Genomic DNA, 23,358 nt, shown 5'->3' on the forward strand with positions numbered 1-23,358 from the left:
ACTTACTTCCAGGAATGTGCTTAAGAGCCTTCTTGAGCCGAGGCCTTAGTCTTCACTAGATTTTACTCCGTCATAAATTAACAACACATATGCCACTTGGCTTCTTAAATTACAGACAGAAAATTACAGTCAGTTGAATGAGTTCACTTGACCAACCCATTACAATCACTCTTTGGGTCTACATTCAATCAGGTAACATATCTGAGCTGTAAAACTGATGAGAAGCTGTGAAAGAGATGTGCTAAATCAGCATAACAGTACTGCATCTAATTTTGCTGTATCCACCCAGCAAAGTTAAATGTTAGGAAAACTGTAAGAAGCATAGCCAGCCAGCCCACTGTTCACTAAATGTGAAAGAGTCACTTGTGCTCCTATGGTACTGAGTTTTAGTTTGGTGGTGTTATGACACATCAAGATTGCTTTTTGATGTTAGATCAAACAAATGAGATTAAGCTAGTAACTATTTCTACATATGAAGGTTTTAAGAAGTTGATTTCTAACTTATGCAAACATATATATATATGCACACACATATCTATATATGTGTATTACATTATCTGACAATTTCAGCTTTTGTGCAAAGGGACATAACTCCACTGAACCTAACAGATTTACATATCTTTGCAGGAAATACGAATTTAGGATAAGAAACAACCCAGTATTTGGTACTAAACCTTCTCTGAATAACTTGAGAATGGATCCTAACATGATGGGGCTTTTTGTCCATTTCCTCCTTACAGCCCCCACTCTTCCAGGCTGAGTATCATGGTAAATGCAAAAGAGCAGAAATTAACAGCTCTTTTAAGTTCAACAAATGTTTAGAAATTGAGAAATGATTCATTTCTCTGCCTCTCATAAAAGTTCCTGTAGAGCTGGTGATTCATGCAGCATGGCACTATGTAGAAGGGTGTAATAAAAAAGAATAAAAACACATGTCCTGTGTCTGATCCAAACCTGCTAAGTCAGCTGGGAAGAAGGAAAGGTTGCAGTGACTTCAAATGTCTTGAGTCAGATTCCATCACAGCAGCCAAAGGCACAGATAGCCACAAGAGGAAGTGAAAACACAACACTGTCAAACAGAAAAAAAAATCAAAGCCCCACCTCTGGCTTTGCTATTGACTCTGATAAGCCAAGCTGGCATAAAATTTTTCATTAGATGCCATGAGCTGATGTCAGCACTGAGAGGAAGCCCAAGACAACTGGTTTCCAAAGAACACGTCTTGGGGACAAACAGCCAGGTACACAAAGTGACAAAGGCATCACTGTAGGAGTGATGAGTGAAGCTGAGAGACCTACTGCCAAGAAGAGTACAAACTTAGCTTCCCTGACCAAACATTTTTCCAGAAAAAGCCTTCAGAAGGCTACAGTCCTGGTTCTGTACATGCTGCCACTGTGAGCAATGAACCACTCAGCTTTACACTTAAATCCCACTAATATCTTAGAAATTGCCCCATCCCTCTCAACTCTCTTAAAAGAACTATCAGGCAGTAGTTCTTATGCTGTGAACATGAACACCCTGACAGATACACAGCAGGACTGGGCTCCTGATAAAACACAGTGATCACAGTCATTTCCATTCTTAAAACCAGCAGCAGCTAAAAAGGAGTCTGGTTATAGATGTGTATGAGCAGCCATGACTTTGTCCTGGTATGTGAGACACCTTTACTGTAGGCTTTACTCTGAGGAGGCCCAAACCGATGTCATGCTGCTCCCAGGAGAATGCCCACTCTGCAATCTACGGGACCAGCGGAGAGAGGGAAGAGAAACGCTCTCCACTGCCCTGAGGATGTGCACTCATGGGGGAGGAAAAGGTAGAAGGCAGAGAGCTAACACTGGCACGAGAGAGAGCAACCCCAGCTGCCCAGGGATAGGGTGTTCAGAGACCTCAATTTCACTTCCTCCTTGATGGATAGACAGCACACAAAGAGGGAGCTTTTTCTACTTACATTCAAAAAATATTATAATTGTTACTATTAGAAAAGGGAGTAGTCATATTTATGAGCCAAAGCTTGCTGATGAGAGCCTATCTTCATTATTGATAAGGCCTGCACTCTCAGTATAACTCACTCAAATAAAATGCATACAAAATGACCGAATGATAAAATACATCTGCCTTCTACTAACTTGTGGTATTAAGCTATAGCACTAAGAAAGCCCTTCAAACAAAAAGCTAATTTAAAAAAAAAAATTGCCATATGGAACAACTACAGTTTCTGTATTTAAGAGAGCTCTGCTTAGCTAAGAAAATAAGATAGCTCACCCAATGCTGCCATCTTCAGATCATTAGTCAGCAATACATGATTCCCCCCACCCTCCCACTCGAGGACAGACACGCGGAGGTGGCTCTGTGCATTATGAGTCTCCGCAGCCTTCGGCAAGCTGTGCTCTCAAGTCTACACACACCGAAGCACACAGATAAAGAGGTTAATTATTAACTATATAGACACACTTTTTATAGACCAGATGCATAAATACTCACTATATGCTTCTCTTTGTATAGTAAACTATACTGACTGTGCTAGTCTATATTATATACAGGATAATTGCACTGGAGTGGGAATGACAAAGAAATGGCTGTTGAGATGAATACATTTTTTAAAACCTCACCTGATTGGAAATAGCTAATTATTACACTGTTATACGTAGGCTGGTGAGCGCCAGCACAACTGGGGGCATGCAGGCTCTCAGGTTCTGATTTCAAATCTTGGACCTGTCTCTGGCATACTCCCCAGCCTGTGGCCCCAGACATGTGGCTCCCCCACAAGCTACAGCAATAGCCTCCCATCTCCCTTCACTTCCAGTTCTACCTCATCTTTGCAGTTCTGCTACAACCTCCAGGCAGCCTCTTGAAATAGGAAAGGTATCTTTCCATGTTGTATCAATTCTGTATTTCTTAAAGAGCCTTCAACTAAAATGCCGCTCCATAAGCCAAATCAGCAAAATAAGATGAAGAATCAAAGTGCCAAATGAAGGATTAAAAATAGTTTTTAAGCCAAGAGACATCAATGTAATGATCAAGACTATGCCAGGAGCGCAAAACAGTGTATGGTATTATTTTAAATTATTTCTCTTATTTAACAAAAGTATATGAAAGATACTTTAGTAACACTCACAAAACACTGTCTACTTGAGTTCAAAAATTATTAAATAGATCCATGGAAGAAAATCCTGTTAAGGGCTATTAAATACTAATATAGCAAATCTCTTCCTTCAGTGTCCCTGAATCAAAAGTCATTGGCAACTCAAGCAGTATATCAGGAAAATATCACCACCCTATGGCTTTAGACCTACACTGTCCTCCAGATGTCTGCAATTTGCCAGCGTCACAGACAAGATACTGGGCTACCTGGCCTGGCCCACTATATGTGCAACTGTAAATCAGACCAGTTGTCCTACTATCGACAGGAAACTTACAGAACAGACTGAGCCCTGGAAAACTCCAAGCCTGGTCTCCAGAGTAAACACAATGTCTATTCTTCATGTTCAGGTACTGTCCTGCATTATAAACTAGACTACCAAAAAGAAAAAGAAAAAAATCAGTGACAGCTATGACAGCTCATAAAAAAAAAAAAATGTTATTCAAGGGTGTTCAGAAATTTTCAAAGGCAGGAAAAAAGGTCTGATAAGCTCAACTCTCCTCATCTGACTGGCTTCTAAGGCTTTGAAAATCACTCCTCACTTCACATCATTTCGTACTTGGAAACCTCCCTCCTGGTACCTGTGCAAAGAGCTTGTGCAGGGTGTTGGGTGCTAATGTCCCAGAGTCAGTACTTCAAAATCTGACTTGCCCATAAAAAGGCCTTTCAAGCCATTCCACTTTGCTTAGTTTCCTTATGGTATAGCTTAGAGACTGATATTTGTGTTCACTTGGCAATTTTCAGCATGATGTATAACATGAGATTTCATCTGTTCTCTAGAAGTACCTTGTAGAGATGTTGTCAGGCTGAGTCCTGAGAACACCAACCACGTTAAGAGCTGATTCACTTGCACTCCCTGTTGCAAGGGGGAAAAAGGACAGATTAACTGCACGACTGCAACCCTAGCACATGGACAGGAATATTCAACACTACAGGAACTGCTAATAGGATGGGGCTACAGCCTCAAGCTGACACACAGTAGCACAAGCAATCACTTTAAATATATATATAAAATTAGTTGCCATGAGGACAATACAACTAGTAACATGTAAACACTGGCCAGACCAGTGCCAAATAAGTATCTTTAAGAAACATCTTTACATTCTTTCTACTGGATTTAAGATTTCAAAAGATACTGGAATGGACCACTCAATTCAGATGCATGTGGTATGTTCACAACATGCAAAGATTAATTCCTTTTTCTTTAGAAGAGGAGACCTTTGATATTTTAGCTCTAAAATTATTCACCTAGACATTAAATCTCTCATATTGTTGTAATTATCTGGTAGGAAGATTTCTGTTAGAAATTAATCCTAAGAATTAATGAAGTAAAGGTGTTTTCTTTCCCCCTGTAAAAGTTGCTCAAATTGCAAGCAAACATTGATTCAGATATATCAGTGACTCCAATTTGTGCTTTCTTTCTTCATTCAGAATTGGTGCAAATAAATTTGTAAATACTTGCTTATTTTTCAATCTCAAAGACATCAATAGTCACCAAAAAAACCAGCTGCCATTTCACATTTGACTGAATTATTCAAAATTCACAGTCTGTTGAGTAGTATCAGGAATGTTCCACTACAAGAAACAGATAGATATAACACAGGTAACCCAGGCAACTAGCCAGTACAGCCCAATGTCAGAGTCCAGACATCAAGCAATATGGGCTATTTGACATCTATTCATGCGGGAACATTATTGAGTAGAAATGCAGGGAGATTTTTGAACAACAAATAAATCTCATGATGAGCTTGTGAATAGATCAAAAGCAGAAAAGAAGTAAAATTCAATGGCTAAGTCTTTCATTATAGATGATTCACCTACCTCCAACAAAGGCAGTGACCCTATTCACAGACAATAGCATTTCTAAGTAAAAACCAAAGTTTAATTTTTCAGCGTTACCTTCTTGAAGTATTTTGTTTAGTCCACCACTATGAAATGCATTTAGACATACTGAAATGAGGCTTCCTTCAGGGATTTCAAAGTGTATATATTTAACAATATTGCCCTTTTTCCCTCATCTGACTATTTTGCATTCAGACCTGTCACTAAGGGTGAATGCTTGCAACAATCTCTTTATACACAGAAGTTTGAATAGATGTGGTGCTGCTCATTAGAGCGCTCGGGTATAGGAGCATACCAGCCTTTGCGTTTCTGTTGACAGCCAGAGCGCACAGTATCACTACATGCAAATTCCTCTAATGCAGAGGCTTGACATACTCTGAGAAAGCATGCACGACAGTGAGCATAGAGGGGCTTAACCCCTTGTGAATACTTTGAAATTACATGTCTCTTTTTTCAGGACTTTCTGAAGAAAAACTCATAATGGCAAGCAAAATAAAATAATCATCATGAGTTTGTATGGAAGCAGAAAATGTACCTCAAGCAACACAATGCCACAGTGGTACCAGTAAGGAGGTAACTCTACACCTCCAACACTGGGGAGCCCATCCAAGATAAAACAAATATATATGGCTGTTGCCTACCTTGCAGGTGCAATACGTTTTCTGGAATAAGATCTGGAGGCCATCCCTACTAGCACCTTTTTGTCTCTTGAGAAAATGTGTCTTTCTGTTGTTCGTTCTCACATGGAAGCAGCCCTCTTGCTACTCTGAAGACTGGGCAGAGGGAATAGAGGATGAAGCACTTCTGGGATCTTTCTACTGCTGCCTCTCCAAAAGAAGTTAGTCCCCACAGAATTGGAGCCACCGGATATCCCACTCCATGTTTTAATTACTCCTAAATAATCTGAATTTAGGCTTGCTCTGCACATAGATGATGTCTGTCCACTCATTGTATTTTATCTTATTTGGAAACCTTGGAGACCTTTGGAACTGCAGAATCAGGAACCTCAACACCTAAGCAGAAAGTGTTTATGTGTAAAAGTGTTTCCTGGCAAGGCAGTAATTTCCTTCCACCAAAGCTAGTGGTCACAGAGATGATGTGAAAAAAATCAATCCCACAAAAGCACACTTACCTCAACTTGCTCAACACTGTCCAGGGAAGAACTCATAGTCTTTTCAACATAATTAACTAATAATGCTGAAGCTTAAAATGAAGCTAAGGAGTTGAGACCACTGAAACTATGAACTGCAGCTTATATCATTTGTGAAACATAAGGCATTGAAGCCCTAACACTTTATCCTTCCTGTTTCTTCTTTCCTATCATTTGTCTCTTATCTTGAACAACTTCTAAAACTGAGGTTTTAAGGTTTATTAATTTCACATGGAGTTATTAAGAACAAATGATGTGAAATAATGAGCCATTCCCTTTCCACTTTATTTTACAACATGTAACATGAATTCATGTTCAGCACTCCCTACAGTAGCCGAAGAGAATATTTGCTCATTTATTTTTCAAGCTGTTGCTTCAAATTTCAGCCACCTAAGAGATTTCACACAGTTAACATAAGAACCACAGTCAGGTCTTTCGACATGTTATCTGGGACTCCAAGACATGGGGTCCTCTGAAATCCAAACTAAAAAGGAAAAATAGCTGATTAAATGTATGTAACTGCTGTCCAACCACATCCTTCAGTCTATGTTGCCTCATGTGACATGCCTGATTCACCATGATCCTGCACAATTCACAGGCTGCAAGCATGGACTGTCTTCAGGGCTGTGACATTTCTGTTTTCCAGATCTTTATCCTGCTACTATTTCAAATGAGGACTTTGATTTTACAAAACCTATCAAGGCAAGAACAGTCCTGATTTTATATGCAACACATGCAAGGGCAGGCACCCCAGAAGTGCTCCCTCAGCATTGTGGCTTATGCTACAGCTTGGAGAGTATGACTCCTCTAGCAAAAGGCCAGGGACTTGAACACTGACGGGCTGGTATGACCCAAGCAAAAGCAGAATTTGGAACAAATACACATACAAGAGATCATTTAGCTGTCCTTCACCTGACAGCATTCACATTTTATGGGGAGTCATCAATACTAGGACTGTTGACCCAGTTGTGAACTGTATTGCTCAGAAGAATACACAAAGAACAGACAAGAACAACCTCAGGCACTTTTTTATCTCTGACATCCAGAGGCAGCATCTCTACAAAATCCCACCCCTCAGGACCTGTTTCCCACAGTTACCTGGAGACCTCAACAGTGGTCCATCATAGCTTCCCGTACACTACAAAGACCAAATTCCACTCCCCATCAAGCACACTAAGAAGGAGACTCAGAAGAAAAGGCATAAAGTTGCAACACTCCCTGAAATACTAAGAAAACCTCTCCAGGCTGGGGAAGCAGAGTCTGTCCTTTTGAACATGCTGCAATGATCCAAGGAAACTGCATAATTGGAAAACTGCCACCAGAGACCCTTCCACTTATCCGGGGAGAAGTTTTTGATAGACTGGTACGGTAAATCCACAGATTAAGAAAAAGCAAAGGTGCAGCAACAAATCACAGTTCAGGCAATCTTCATTTTACAAGTGGAGAGTTTACTGAATCACTGCCCTATGCCAGTCCACTGTCAGAATCAACTACTGTGAGCTGCAAGGCCTCTTTAGTAACTATCTTTGGCCAGCCGAGAGACAGACCCCCAACACCCTCCCCGACAGGCATTCCCCTGGGGAAGGAATGGTGCTTCTCACAATGCCATTCCCTGGAGCAGGCTGTGCTCCCCCTAATTGCCAGGCCAATTACTCCATATGGCAATTGCACTGCAGGGAGTGATGCAGAAGGCCACTGAGCCTCCCATGATATTTCTGCCAAGGAGGGGTATGAGGTTCTTGTGTATATGATCATCAGCAAAAGTCCTAATGTATCTGCTAATGAGGGGAAGTCATACCTTCAAAAAAGGAGAGCAGCCTCCTGGGGCAGAAAGGATCTCAGAACTTTTGCAAGCCCTGAAATCGTGGAGGCAGAAACACATTGAAGAGACAGGGACAACTGGCCAGCAAAGTTTTAAAATTCTTACTTCAAGGAAAAAATGCACTATTTCTTCACAGTCATGTCCATTTCAAATTTATTTTTGATAAGCAAAAAAGGGTAGGACCTCATTCCAAAAATAACAGTGTCCACACTAATTTTATGTGCATTTAAAAAGAAAGTTAACTTCTTGCATCTATTTACTGAAAACTGATTTAATAGCTAAGACTTGTTTTCAAACATCACAGTTTCCAACAGCAACACTGCATTGAAACTCAATGTTCTTTTAATCACATAAATGCAAAGGGACTCCCAAAAGCTTTTGTGGCTCTGAATACATTTGCTTAACCTGACTTGCAAAAAAACCCGAAAAAAGATAGTAGGCATCAGCACAAAAGTGTAAGTTCAATTCATGTCAAGCTGACAGAGAGATCAAAGAAGAAAAGTAGCTCAGGGAATTTTAAATATCTATTAATTTTGCTACTAAAAATATAGCCAAATTGAAGAGGTTTTTCACAGCCCAAAACAAAATCTTTTTCAAGTATAGTTGAGCATCTCCTTGTAGTTCCTTGACTTTCAGCAGTGAGAGCATGTAAAATGAATCTATCATACAACAGAGTAGTCAACTGAGTCACCACTGAGTTACCTGTCAGAAGTCTGTACACACAAAGCAAGTCACATGAACATGTGGAAGCAAGGTGGAAAAAAGTTCTACTGAGCAAGTACCTGTGAGCAGAGGGATCACAGCTCTTCACTGTACCAAAGTCCAAGGAATTTACAGTGTCTGTGGTCTAGGAATGACTTATTAAATGCGAAGATCAGTCTGAAATGGTCACTAGTGATCAGGCTCCCACTGATATGCAACATTTCTGTGCTCATATAGGTCCTAAATTCATTGCAGATGTACAATACAGACCTGTTAATAAACTCGTATGTTTATCCAAAGTTAAAAAGTTAATCCTATAAAGGTGTTTACATTCTAGAAACGTACAATGTCTTATTAAACTATCATTTTAGCCACTTCTATATAGTCAAACGATATAAATGTGACGATTACAGTCTACTGATTCCAGGGAGGGAAGAAAAACCTTTAGAAAAAGTGTGTTTTATGGGGAAAAAAGGATAATCTGGGAATAACCACTCTTTCCATCATGTCTTGAAAAAGCTCTGAGTTCGAATGATTTTATCTAGCACTATTATTATACACCATCTTTTTCAATGTCACATGATGATCTAGAAAAAGTTCTCTATAATGTACAGAAAATATAAAGCTTACAGATGCTAACTGAAACAAGGTTATCTTGTCAGGATTAATGCTTTGTCTGATGCAAAAGCAAAATCCTGAACCAATCTTGAACCTAACAGATTGAGGGAGTGGTAGGTTTGTTCAAAGTGTGCCTGAAACAGCACCATCATGTTGATGTTCTGTTGACCTGGCACTGCGACAACTTCAGCCACAGCTGGAATCAAACCAAAACAACTAAAATTAACAGATATAAGGCCCTTCTCTGTAAACTTTTCTTTGGCTTCAACAATGCTCTCAGGTTTAGAGTATTTGCCTTAACTTTCCAAAATCGTCAAGAAATAAAAAAATCCTTTACAGTAACATCAGAAGGTCTGCCAGCTCTAAGAAGTAGCTAACAGAATTTGTTGCATGCTGAGCTTGGTTTGGACAGAGAAAGAGATACAACTGCAAAATCATGTGTCCTCTGGAGTCGATTCTTTCCCAGCAGAAACCCATATTCCTAAATAACAGGTTTTGGCAAGTAAATTATTAACATTAATTTTACAGCAATAAAACCTACTTTCATTTGCATGTGTACAACCTTATTGAGTTTTAGGAGACTGTATACATGGAAATGAAGGCAGTGATTAGCCCACAGACCTAAACTCATTGAAAGCAATGGCAAACCTCCCCTTGGCCTTCTGTAGCATCAGAGTTGGACCTATAAATATATAATTAAGCTATACTTACAAAACTGTAATGGTAGATCACCCAAAAAATCTCAATTAAAAATTTATGGGACCATATTCCATCCAGTAATTTGATGCCATCTGATAGAAAGATGACGACAGGCACAAGAACCGCTTCCAAAGCTGCAGCATTAAGTAATTAAGCCCTAGGCATAGTTAGCTCTTTACGGATACCAGCCATGTTTTGTCTTACTTCCATACTTTTATCTCTGCATACAAAGAAAATACCCAGGAACATGCTGGGTGAGAGAATTAGACTAAACATATGTGGTATGCTCAGTCCTTGAGCCAGTATTCAATCCAGATTAGTGCATAGTTGTGAATGTTAAATTACAATCTTTTCAGCTCTGTACAGACACAAATTTTAAGGTTCTTTCTGTAAGATGGTATTTGGGCTACACATAGTAGCTACATGTATGAACGTCTCTTCTGGAAGCAAAATTTTTTACTGAAATATTCCAGACAATAAAAAGATAGGTGCGTGGTTTGAGGACTTTTTTCATTACCCCTAACTGGTTTGGTTTCTGCCTGAAGGCAGAATCCCCGGGGTTTCTTTTCCTGATGGGCCCACTGACCCCCGAGAGGAGGGCCGGGTGCGCAGGCGGGCAGCCGTGGTGGCACTGCGCAGCGCGGCAGGGTGCCCAGGCCCCTCAGGGAGGGGAACCTGGAGCTGGCCCACCCCAACGCCACTGCAGACCCCAGCCAGGGCACTGGGCAGCTGCATTCGGGGAGCTGCTCCCAAAAGAACCCCACCTGCAGTCACCAATACTTTTTTTGCACAGCACTCCTCAGCTGCTCTGGCTCCAGGGAAAGCATGGATAAAGCCAACTCCTCCACCCCTGCGCCCACACCACAGACATTCCCCTGCTCCTAAGTGAGACTGAAATTAGTTGCCACATGCTGAACTCCTTCATTTCCCCATACACCTGTGTGCTGCTCCTGGAGGATCTCCATGTCTTGTACAACTGACTCCAGTAATCACCACTCTATGTTACAGAATCCTACAGATTTGAGTATGTAAACAAACACAACAGAAAAAGCAAGGAGCATTATAAAGTTTATTTTGTTAGTTTGCTTCGACACCTGTATGTTCCTCTGAGAACACTTCTTAACGTAGCATGGAATGTACTGTGGTACACAAATAAAGCTTTAGCAGCACAAGACCCCCGCAGTTCTGGACTGTACATAAATGCATTTTACAAGTGAGTTTCACATGTATGTGTTACGACCTAAGAAAACTAAGTGTAGCAGAGTCAGTATGAATGATATCTACATAGAGGCTAGGATTATCTCTTTCCTTCAACACAGCGGTGAAAGCACAGGGGCAGTTATGAACAGAAATGGCATTATATTCCAAACCTTTCCTTTACTGTTTTTTTTCCCCCATCTTCTTTATTTAAACTGCATTCCCATAACTTACGTGCTTTGTTTGTAGCTGTTACCCAAAATGCTTGTGCTATTGCTGCTCACTGAAAGCATATGCTGGGTCCTTTCTTTTGTCCCAGTTATATATGTTCTATAAAAGACATTTTAAGCCTTTTTGCTAATACATTTCCTACCCTAGGTCAAAGGAGAAAACAAATATGCAAAAAACCCTATCAAAATTCATAGATGCTTTCCACCTATTCCTCAGACTTTCTCAACCAGATCCAAAACCAAAATGGTAGATGCTTGTCACTTGCATGCACTCCTAAATTCCATAAATTTCCTCTGAACTCTTTTTTTGGAGGCTCACTTTCATTACTGTTGTAGCAGAGTACACGTTCAGAGTGTGAGCTATTGAACTACCAGCAAAGATTACTACTGCAGAATCTGCAATTTCTTAATGAAAATGAAGTTGCTTCTGAAAATATACAAACGTAATTAGCAAGGCAGTGCTGTGTGAAATTTGCACCATTCTCTTGTTAACCTATATGTCAAAATGTATTACTTGTGTGCATGTATATTTGCATTTGCAGTTCAGTAACCTCACAGATTATGATCTAACCACTTTTGGAAACATAATGCTACAAGAAATAAAAACAAATCCAGTGTCTGGATGTAATTTGTTATTTTATTAGAGGCTTATTCTTTAGCATTTCTAACTGCTTAGGGCTTGATCTTCATAAACTGCACCCTGTCTAAAAGTGGTTAGATCATAATCTGTACTATTTCTACAGCAAAATTTCTAATTCCTTCCCTGCTCCCAATTATGTGAAATCAGTTCTCTCTTGCATTCAACTTCTCATTACAGGGTTGGGCCCAAGCATACAAACATACAAGCACGTTATAGAACAACACTATTTCTAGTTACTTGTAAGTGCAAATTTTGTCTGTTAAGGGAACTTCAGATTGTCTCAAGAAGCAGGTCACTGACCTGACCAACTGGGCACCCTCACAGCAAGAGGCGAACCCTGCTTCACATTCTTAACTTTGAGTGACATAGCTCAAAGCACAAAATGTTTCATTTCTAGGTGTAACACATCCCATGTTGACCTACTTAGTCCAAAAACCAGTTAAAGCAGGAGGTTTGTATTTTAAAATGTTTTGCAAAGCAGTATTTTATACCACCCTCTACAAATAAACAAAAAAAAAAACATCACAATTCCAACATCAGTAGTCCAGCTCCCCACCTTCACTGCAGTGGCTGACACACAATTTTTCCACCATCTAAATTACTTCTCTCATCCCCTCACAGAATTTGCAGGAGCAGAATCCCCGCTTTGTACCTTCTGCTGCTTAGAATTTGCAGGGACTCGTATCCTAGAATAGCGATGCTGGTTGATAAATATGGATCCACTGAACCTTACTTCCCTTCTCCATGCAGCCCATTTCTCCTGTCCCTAAGCAGCAAACCATGTCAGCTCTACGACATCAGGTCCACTCTTCCTGCTATACAAAAGGCTCCCATTTTTATAACAAGCACATTCAAAACTAGCTTAGCTCCACAGAGCTGCTCTTAACCAAAACTCAGATTAGGGATCAACCTCATTTACCCCACTCCCCAGCCTGGTGATTGAGATATCCTCTCTCTTTCTTTTCCAGTTCTAGCTGGAAACGTGGAAAGTGTTCAGGGAAGAAATAACATGCTTGAAGTTACAGAGCATCTTCCACATCACGAATAACTAAACAATTGTTTTTCAATGCAGAAAAGGAAAAAACTAAGGGAGAAAATTAAACAGTTCTGTAAAGTCACAATGTCATAGAAAAAGCATACAGGGATGATTTGATCATTCCCTCTTCAAATACAGAAAAGCTAGTAGGAAACAGGTTACAAACAACAGAAGGAGATAGTTCACCAGACAGTGAATAGTTGAGCCATAGATGTTACTCCAGGTACTGAAAATTTACATGTCTTCAAAGATGAACAGCTGTCTCTGGACAGAAATCCATTCAGGACAAACACACAGAAACCACATTTTGCTCAAGAGTTCCCCAAATTTCTGAGTAGTCAGAAATCTGGAAAACATTTTAAAACAATCAGATATGCTCATCCTGTTCTTAATCTATTCTAAGCAGCTGCTTAGGACTGCACTTGGGCACGAGGCACCAGCCACTTGGCCTGACCAGCACAGCAATTCTTACAGATACGAACCTGGGAACAAACTTTCTCCAAACTCAGAACAAAGGCCTCAACAAACTGTCACAATTCCTGCAGAAAACATTGAGCGTTTGCTCCCATTTCAGCAACAGAACTCTTCAAATTCTCCCTGCAGTAACTTCTCTGGAGTGCTAGTTTATTTTTATGTAGTACAGAGACATTTGGTTTTGAGCTACAAAGCTAGTTAGGTATTGCTGCTGAGATTTTGTTCTTGTGTCATGAATCTCTGATGGGATGACCGTGAAAATGCACTGCAGGGCAGCACTGCAGTATTCTAAAATATTAAATATTGATTCCTGGAATCTACAAAGTTTTTTCCCCTTTAGTCCTGTTCTGTGATATATGTACTATCTTTCCTTCCCACCTATTTGGATACGCATACTGTAGGTCAGACCTGACATCCATGCTTCAGCAACTTTATCAAAAAGTATTGCCGAAAGAAACCCTTAAAAAAATGGAAATCATTACCTGATATTAATTGCTTTTGAACATTACGCAGAGCAAACCCACAAATTAAGGCACGCTTTTAGAGCAGCAGTCAACGTGCCCAGCAACACCTCTCCAATCAAAGGAAAGTAATCCATCAGTAAGTTATCCTTCTCACCTGATTCAAACAGACCTCTATGACTTTGTAATGGTTAAGAAAGCCACAAGGTTTATTCAGCTTTCTCTTCTGTTTCTTTTAGAAGGTCTTGCAGTCGGGCAATGTCCAACTATATCTGCATATGGGCGTTTTTGCCAGGTGAAAGTCAGGGACAGAAATATAGCCCAGCACATCTACTGATGAACAATATGGATCACAGTATTTCCAGTCGTATGCTGTGTGGCAGGACAAGGTCTGGCTATGGTGATCCATCATAACTGATTTCAGCTTTATAGTCCTAGCTTTTACCCTGGGAATTGGTTCATCTTCCTTAAGTGACACATATCCCAAATCAGAGTCATTTCATATGTCTCCTGTAAGTCCGTCAAAATTTGCTCAAGCAGTTTTTGAATTATATTCACTCCCAGCTCTTGGTGCTGCAGCTCCTTTATTCATTAACTACAGATGTAGCCGAAAGCAAACCCCTGTGTAAGAAACTCCATTATGTCACCACTGGACTTAGGGTACTCACCATGCTCACTCTTGGCATTTGTCACACAATCATGGCATGCGATTGGGACACAGGAAAAAGACTGAGCAGAGATTTGAATGTTAAACTTCAATATGCTCAGTGACTGCCATAGCTCTTGGGCTATAATACCTGGTTTCAGTTGGCCAATACAGAATTATTTTTATATGGCAGAATAGCTTCAGCAGGGGAGCTAATCACAGACTTACAACAGTGGTTAGTTCACTGTCTATCATTTTGTAACTATGAATGAGAAACATGCAAGCAGTTTTGATTTTTCAGATGCACAGTGGGAATGTTCGAAAATCTCAAATATTTTCGTAGTTTTCTTCTCGGCTCCATTTGTTCATTCATGGAGGAAGACAGTAATCTAGTTCACAAGCTGTACTTATGGCCTAGCACTATCAAATAGCCCCTCTGGGAAATCTAATCTGTTGTTTGTGAAGATGAGAGACTGCAACAGTCTGCTCTGTCTAGTGAGACCACAAACTCTGTATCTAACGTAAGTTACCAAATGCAACTCAATCTTTATGTACAACACTCCTCATTTCTTCCATTATGGTTATCTCCTCAGCAAACATAACATGCAATTGTCCTGAATTATGTGCCAGTTCTTCAGAGTGGGAGAAGAACTAGAACGAAGCTAACAAGACCAGATAACATAGATCCTGAGAGAAGACAGGCAAGTGAGCTTACATGAATTACCACTGACTTCTTCCAGAGAGGCAGTTCTGAATGTTATTTTTATCTCAGCATATATATCTAAAATATTTTTTGTGACACATATACAGATAAATTAAAGTCAGCTCTAGAAATAAACCATTGACCTCAGTCATCATCCAGGCAAGGTAAAACATTTAGATTCATAACAAGCCTGAAATGCATTTACAAGGCCTCATCACAAACAATTCCTTCAAATTCAGAAGTAACTTGCTCATGTGGTTTTCTGCATAAAGACTATCAAAAACAAGAGAAATTTATTGATTTCTACTGTCCCACACACTGTTAAAATAACAGAACAAATATCAAGAAAGATTAAAACTTAACAATTTTACAGTTCTAGAGAAGATGTAAACATAGCTTCCAGTAAGAAACCACTTGGATAAAAAAAAAAAAAAAAAAAAACAAAAAAACAAAAACCAACCCACAACTTAGTGTGACTAATTAGTCCCTAATGGCAAAATTCTTGAGTGCAAAGATTTGATGATAAGCTCCATACAGACCACAGACACTCTGCTAACCTCCTCTTTTCTGAACCACCACCAGTTAACGTGCCCCTCTGAATTTTATATACACAAACACATCCTATACGTACTTCACCATAAAGGGGCAACCTGAGCTGTGCTTAAACAACTCAGCAGGAGCTAGGAGTCATTTCTACCATTAGCAAGAGAGACAGGATCCTGCTTATCAACTTGCAGCTTTACAAAGACAGCTGCTCTCTGGTTCCCAAGTCCACAAATTACAAGGTAATACTGAAATGTAAACCCAGGTATATATTTTGTACAATTTTCCTGACAAAACCTTACATTATGTGCTGTTAAATGTGTTGTAAATGATATATTATATAAATTAGTTGAAACACCTCATGTCAAGTCCTCCCTACAGCTTGTAGTTTGATAGGTAAGCAGAAAACACAGCCTTTGTTTATTTTTGTACTATATTAAAGTAGAAAGACCAGGCATGCTTGAAAAATCAACTCAAAACCATTTTCAGAAAGTCATACAGAGTAGCACAAGACATTAGTGATGACGATGATAATAATTATCACCTAGACATGCATGGCCAATATTGTATTTCCTCAACTAGTAACCACATTATACCATATTACATGTGAAAAAGTGGATTGTGCAGATATTTTGCTTTGTTTCAGTAATGTATCTCTCAGTCACTTTTTTTTTTGTATCTTCCCTCTTTCTCACTTTCTTAAAACATTGTGAAGGAAACTGCAACTCTCAAAAAAAGTCTACATTTGCTTGGCTCTTTCAATATTCCACTTCTCATGGTAAGAACGCTTAAGTTAAAAAAGGAGCAGAAGCAGTTCCTTTCTCCTTGCCCCCACCTGACTACCAGACTCAAACAAGAGGATGAGGGGAGCGGGGAGCTCACAGCCTTTCTCTTCAACCCTCTTATCCTACAGCCATCCTTTTCCCTCCAGCTGGCCAGCACCAGGGCCTCTGCAATGCTCTCCCACTTAATCCCTGCCCTCACTGTGGCTGCACAGATGTGACTATTTTCAATTTAGCAAACACTTCTAGACTGCCCAGGGACCAGACTCCAGCTTGCTCTACATCCACTGTGTCAGCTCTGCAGGGACAAAACCAGCAGCACATTTCCTTTGCAGCTCAGGACTGATGGGGCACAAAGAGCAAACCTATCAAGGCTGATACATGGTGGCTTCTGAAAGCAGAATGGAGAGAAAGATGATGAAATCACCTGTAATAATTCTTCCCTTTCTGATCTGAATTCCTAAGAGGCATTTTCCTCTCTTCCTAAAGCCACTGTCCTCCCTACAATGGCTGAGCTGTTAATGTCACTATCTTTTGAAACAGGACATGTTAATGGCAAGCTTGCTTTGGGCATATTGCTTCAAGCTCATTAATATGCATGTTCTCTCTCCATTCATTTGTTTCTCTATTTACTTTGAAGTTGGCCTTGCTGGAACCTGCACTGCTTTTCTGTCTTAAAACTTGGCTGGCATTTCTCAGCTCACTGTGTCTCTCCTTTTTATACAGGACTGAAATGGGACCAAATGTTGCAGAAGTCAGTTAATAGCACCTTGGTGCCCAGATGAATTAATCTCTTGGCCTCCTCACCTTCACTGCTCAGAGATGTTCCTTCTACCTGCTCTCAAGTTGACCATTTATGTTGAAAGTTTTAGGGCAAGTAACATCTCTGTATTCATCAAGCACCTGACCCATGGGGAGTACAGCCCCTCATTGTGCTCCTACAAAACCTAACACCACCTGGGTTACCTTAAGTCTCTCTCTAAATGTCTCTTCCACCTGAAAGAGCTATTTCCAGCATGGGAGGAGAAATCAGCTTTGACTCAGATACCAAATTTTCAGTGTGATGAGGGAAAGTGATTCAGCTGTCTTATTTTTGGCTTTGTGATTCAGGAGCAGCTCATTGTTCGGATGACAGAGTCAGTCATAACTGGGAACTTCTGTGAGGGGGAGGAGTAAAAGCATTTATATAATATTCAGAGGTCACTTTATAATAGTATCTCTGCCCAAACAGATCAGCCCAAGATAGTTCTCTGCAATAGGCCCATGTCATCCAAAGTTATTTTGGGTTAAAAGACTTGGACATATGTTTTCCTCAAAGTATGTACGGGGACAGCCAGTTAGGCAGTTTCTTTTGAGGCTGCAGGTTGTGACAAAGTAGTTCTGCTTCCTACTAAGTCCCTACCTAGGAAACATACAAATAGACACACAAGTGTCATGACTCCTCCATGCAAACGAGTTTCTTCTCAGTAAACATCCATTAGAAAACCAAAGGACACACCCTAAAGCACGTGAGAAGAACGAGCCATGAGCAAGACACTGAGCCTTGTCTAACTAAGGAGTTAGGCCACTTTGATTAAATAAATTTAGTAGCCTCTTCTGGAGGGCTACAGGATTAAAATCAAATAAATGGATACAAACGTCTCTCTCAGCAGATGGGACTCTAAACCACTGATAAGCCAGTGCATCAAAACTATTACAGTTTAACTGGACCTGGTTTGAATCCACCTTCAACACAGTGTCCAAGTTACTTCCAACCCTTTAAATCCCCACTACACTTCTTGTGTAGAAAATCATTAGTATGCTGAGTAATTTTCAAAGTAACCAATTCTTCTGCTGGATCTCACAGAATTTTTCATGAGATAAAATATTTAAATATCAAGTTGTTTTTTAATACAATATAGTTCATTAAATTATTTGCAGCATTAGTTTTAACAGGAGCCACATAAGGAAGCATACAGTAAATTAAAACAACTGAACAGAGCAAGTAGTCTAGACTAGGGCTCACTAACCTATGTCATACCACAAAGGGCTGCATACAAGTTATTTGGAAATGTCAATACAGCAAGGCTGACAGGTAGGTGGGAGCCTAGAGGCCTGGCAACTTGACAGGGCCCTTCAGTGCAACCTGAGGGTCCCTCACACAAGGGCCAAGAAGGCTCCAGTCAGGTAGTCAGTAGCATCTAACATCTTTAACACGCAACCTCTTCCAGTTCACACTATCTACTGGCATGTGCCTCATTTTGATGCAACATAGGATCCATCTCACAGCTACTGGCCGAGGCTCTTCACCTTGGTCTAGATCTACTGCTGCACAGCCTTGGCTCAGTAACTACATATTCTCTGACACGAGCAGCAGCAAGGATGCAAGGTAATCTCAAAATCCATCACGCACTACAATACAGTGAACAGCTGCAAAACATAACAGTGAGTACAGAAATAGCAGTGCTAAGAGCCAAAGTGGCCACCTGTGGAGGATCTAACAGTGTAGAGCTGAGAGCACACACCAAAATGTTTTCCTGCTTGGCTTTTTTTTTTTTTTTTTTTCAAAATTACCTTGCTTACTTGTTTTCAGCACCTTAAAGTAGACAAAATCCATCTCAGCTAGCCCTGAAAATTGGTGGTTATTGCAAATAAAAAGTAAAACTGACTACTTGAAGACTAGTGTGTTCAGCTTTACTATTATTAAAAACAATGGAAAAATTAACCTAAAGCTTTATGATTGTCACATCACAGTGATCTGCAACCTGAAAATGCAGTCAGCTCTAGCAAAACAATGCATGTCGCTTTATCAACCAAAGAGGAGAACAAATGAGAGAGCATGCCACAAAAAGATTTTGACTCACAGTGGCTAATTTCTGCACATCTTCATCAGATGCTCCCAGTGAAGCAAGTCCTATCTCTTGTGAAAACTGTGCAAACTTGGGATCAGCAAGTAGAGGCACGTGTCCCAGGAGTTCATGGCATGTATCCCTAAGGCAATGGAAATGAAAAGAGAGTTATTACAGAAATTAATGCCATAATCATTCCATAATTCATTTAACATAAGACATTTTACATGGGTCTCAACTCTGCTTTAAAAGTCTTAGCATGAAACATGGTTTTTATAGTGTAGTAGTTCTTCCCTGTGTATGGTTCTGTAGAAACGTACATGCTTGTTTCTATTAAATGGGTTTTATTTCATTTAACCCCATCAGTTCCATGATTTCCCTTTCATTTCCAGACTGAGTGGGAGGGCCACTGCTGTCTTCCAGGCTTAATACCATGAAGACTGAACTGCCCAAAGGAAAGTCAGATGTCTCACAAGTATACTTTTCAGCATTTCTCTCCACATGAATCAAGTTCAAAATCCAACACATTCCCTCTTCTCCATTCCCTTTTACACACGTGGGTGCAGGTCCACAACCAAACATTCTGTCACTTGCCACTAGAAATTCAGGGCAATAATTACAGAGACTTCTGTGTGCTCTATTTCTCATTTAGTCCTGAGTTCCTACTGCAATTACTGGGTACTTTTGTTACACAGTCCACTTTTCACTAAGCAGAGTTTAGAAAAAGCAGAGAACCCGAATTGTTTCAGAAAGAACTGCTGTCCACATCTGTAAGTGCATTATTAGTCATGACAAAGTGCAGATACAAGTGTACAAAAAACTGCTAACCAACCTAACAAAAGTGCACATGCATCATCTAAAAAAGCTCTCAAACAATTCTGAAAGTTTTGGTGTATTTGTTCACAGAAAATAATGGACTTGGTAGTAAAGTTCACTTTAAAAATCGGATCTGACATTTCCTTTGCTTTTGTCTCTTCAAAGACATTTCTCTTTTTTTTTTTTTTTTTCCCCTAAGCTGTAAACAAATCTTTTAGAGGCAGGGAGAAAACATCAAGTTTTCTGCTTTCCATCCAAAATCATCCAATTTGTCTTTTATAAACTATTTTTGTTTGAAAAGACACAGAACCTGACACTTCAGATAAATCATGAACAGAAAAACAACACTCTACATAATTTAAAATCTCCTTACTCAGTACTCTTCACCAAGAAGTCTGTGCCAACACTGTGCCTAGGTAGATAGTAGTAGATAGTAGTTTCTGAATGTGTGCAAATGAAGATTAGCATTTTTAGCATTCCTAGTTTGCCTCACCAAAAGCTTATCAAATACAGTTCCAGTATTGGAGGGTTACATACAAGTCTCTTCTCAGCCCAGATGGCCTCACTGACAGATGCTTAGCAACATTGGCTCATGTTATATTCATGCTTTTTGGTGAGACAAGCACCGCACTGAAGTTGCGCATGACAAGCCTGAGCCAATTTCATATACGAGTAATTCATTCAACAGTACAGAGGAAGCACCAAACCTCATTTCTCTTCCTTCCTAGACATGTGTATTTCCCATACAAGCAAGGGAGGTAAATAGATACATGTGCCTGGCATGATAAAACAAACATGGTCCATGGACACTGACTACAGATTCAGTTGTAGCAATACAGGCTGAGTGCTCAAGTTTACTGTGCACCAGTATGTTTAGTCAACACCCATGAACCACGTTTGGTAAGTACAACTGGCCGGGAACAGTATCAGACATTGTACTTACATAAGGAAAATTATTTGCATTTGTTTTTCACTGCCTGGTAAAGCCTGCCCTTCCTCCTGAAAGTAGGATCTTTCCTTCCTTGTTTCTACATCACTGCATGTCCTTTCAGGGCCTGGGAAATTCCCAATTTCTTCAAAAAGTGGCTGGTAAGAAGCCTTCTCTTTTATAATCTCCACATCGCTCTGGTGATGCTCTGAATCTCACAAGATGATCAAAGTTCCCTACCACAAGACCCGTAGCTTAGGTGGTATTCCCCTGCTCACTGGAGCTCAGACTTGAAAAACTGGCTGGCTCTGCATGGTATCCACCTCTTTATTCAGGAGATGGTTTGCATCACCTGAGTAATCAATAAAGGTTAACGATCCTTCTTTAATTAATTCAGTTCCAGTCACAACAATTTCTTCTGTCATCTCCTGCAAAATGTAACTCTCTAGCAATACAAAGGACAGCAGGGAAATGGATTCTGCAGTCTGGTAGATAGACCCAGAGAATTCTCAGTACCAAATAATTCACTGGAGGAACCTGACTCCTCCAACCATCACCTTTCAACACAGAAACGGGCCACAAAGCCTGGTCTCTGGAAGTCCAGAGCTCTAACTCCAATTCTTACCTCCACTGGAGAAATCAACATTGATTGCTGAGCACTCCACCTTCACTGCATCAGTTCACATCTATTTAACTTCACACCAGTAGTTCAAGTAACAAGAGCAAAGATATAGTCGAACTGGCTACAAGTTCCTGGCTTTAGGTAAGTGTGCTGGTTTCGAGGCAGGCTTCTACAGCACCATCACTCCTATTGGTACCTCAGCGAGTGGCTACATCTCTCTTTCCAAATGCTGAAGCCACAACCCCCGGAAACAAGTAAGTAAAGATGTGTTATTCCTAGTTCTGCACCTGGACAAAGGCTTTTTTTGTGTCACATCCACCCTTGCAGGCAGCATGAGAACAGACAAAGTCCAGCCACATTAGCTTGTCTCTCCTGGCAAGGGGAGGAGGATGAGGGGGCAGAAGATATTTCTCTCATGCCTTTAGCTTGCAGATTCTTCCATTAAAACTATGCAAAGTAGTATTTTGAGTGTGCACTTATAAAGAGGGGAGCTTGAAACAAAAAGCATATGAACAAAAAAACAACAAAAAAAAAATCAGACAGAACCATGAGTGAGCATTTGGGATTGTCATTGGAGTCTTCTATTTCCCTGGCAGTCTGGCCCTTTACAGATAGTCTAAACAATATAATTCTTTGCTTAACTACCAAGGCTTGATATTTTTGTTTTATTCAGAAAATAATTAAGTTCCTTTAATTTATTCACACACATTCCTCAGAGAAAATAAGATTTTTGTAATGTACTTTTCACAGCAAAAGATTTTTCTTGGAGTAAATTAGTTAGCAGAGCAGAGGAAATCTATATAGCTCTGTGAATATAGTAGAAACATAATGAAACTCAGGAAGAAATGTTTTAAAATGCATACAGTAGCAATACAGATCACACCAAATGAACTCACTAATTTGTATCTAGCTCTATAGCCTGAGTGTTAAATCTGATGGAAAGCCCACTGAAGTCAAAGGGAGTCTTTCTACCAGGTTTATATCACTGAAATGCAACATTCACCAAACCAGCGACCTGCAGCAAACCCCATTATGGCCCCATATATCAACCAGTAGATCTCAGGGCATTGCAGCTATTGTGGAAGATGAAGAGCTGTCCCCACTCAAGTCAATTTAGTTTTGTGGTTGATTTAAAAAAAAAAAAAAAAACAAACAAAAAAAACCACACTATTTCACTCTACATTTCTGTTAACACTTACTATATACTCTATCTTATGAAAAAAAATAAAGACATTTTAAAAGGGATTTTTAAAATTTTCTTGTGGAGTTCCTTATAGTCAGTACATATTATTTAATTTATATGAACAAGCAGGTCTGCAAGAAGAGAGCAACATCATTAGAAAATGACAACTTAATTCCTCTGTTAGTCATGTTTAGAGATGTTAAGACCTTAACCTGGATTTTTAGGTTCAGCCCAAATAAGGCATGAAAATCTTCATTCTAACTGAACTATTATTACCACACAGTGACTTTCCAGACACC

The 23,358-nt window shown here is 39.9% G+C and overlaps 1 protein-coding gene across 1 annotated transcript in view; it reads right to left on the minus strand.

The window, feature by feature from the left end:
- Positions 1-23,358, minus strand: part of TPH2 (tryptophan hydroxylase 2) — a 55,686-nt gene that overhangs the window by 13,813 nt on the left and 18,515 nt on the right. Inside the window, exon 8 of the mRNA XM_032999836.2 lies at positions 19,526-19,652. Within this exon, the coding sequence (XP_032855727.2) occupies positions 19,526-19,652 (127 nt within the window). The remainder of the gene's footprint in view (positions 1-19,525; positions 19,653-23,358) is intronic.

Source organism: Tyto alba, unplaced genomic scaffold (genome assembly GCF_018691265.1).
Source record: "Tyto alba isolate M040663 unplaced genomic scaffold, T.alba_DEE_v4.0 Super-Scaffold_2, whole genome shotgun sequence".
NCBI classification, from domain to species: Eukaryota; Metazoa; Chordata; class Aves; order Strigiformes; family Tytonidae; genus Tyto; species Tyto alba.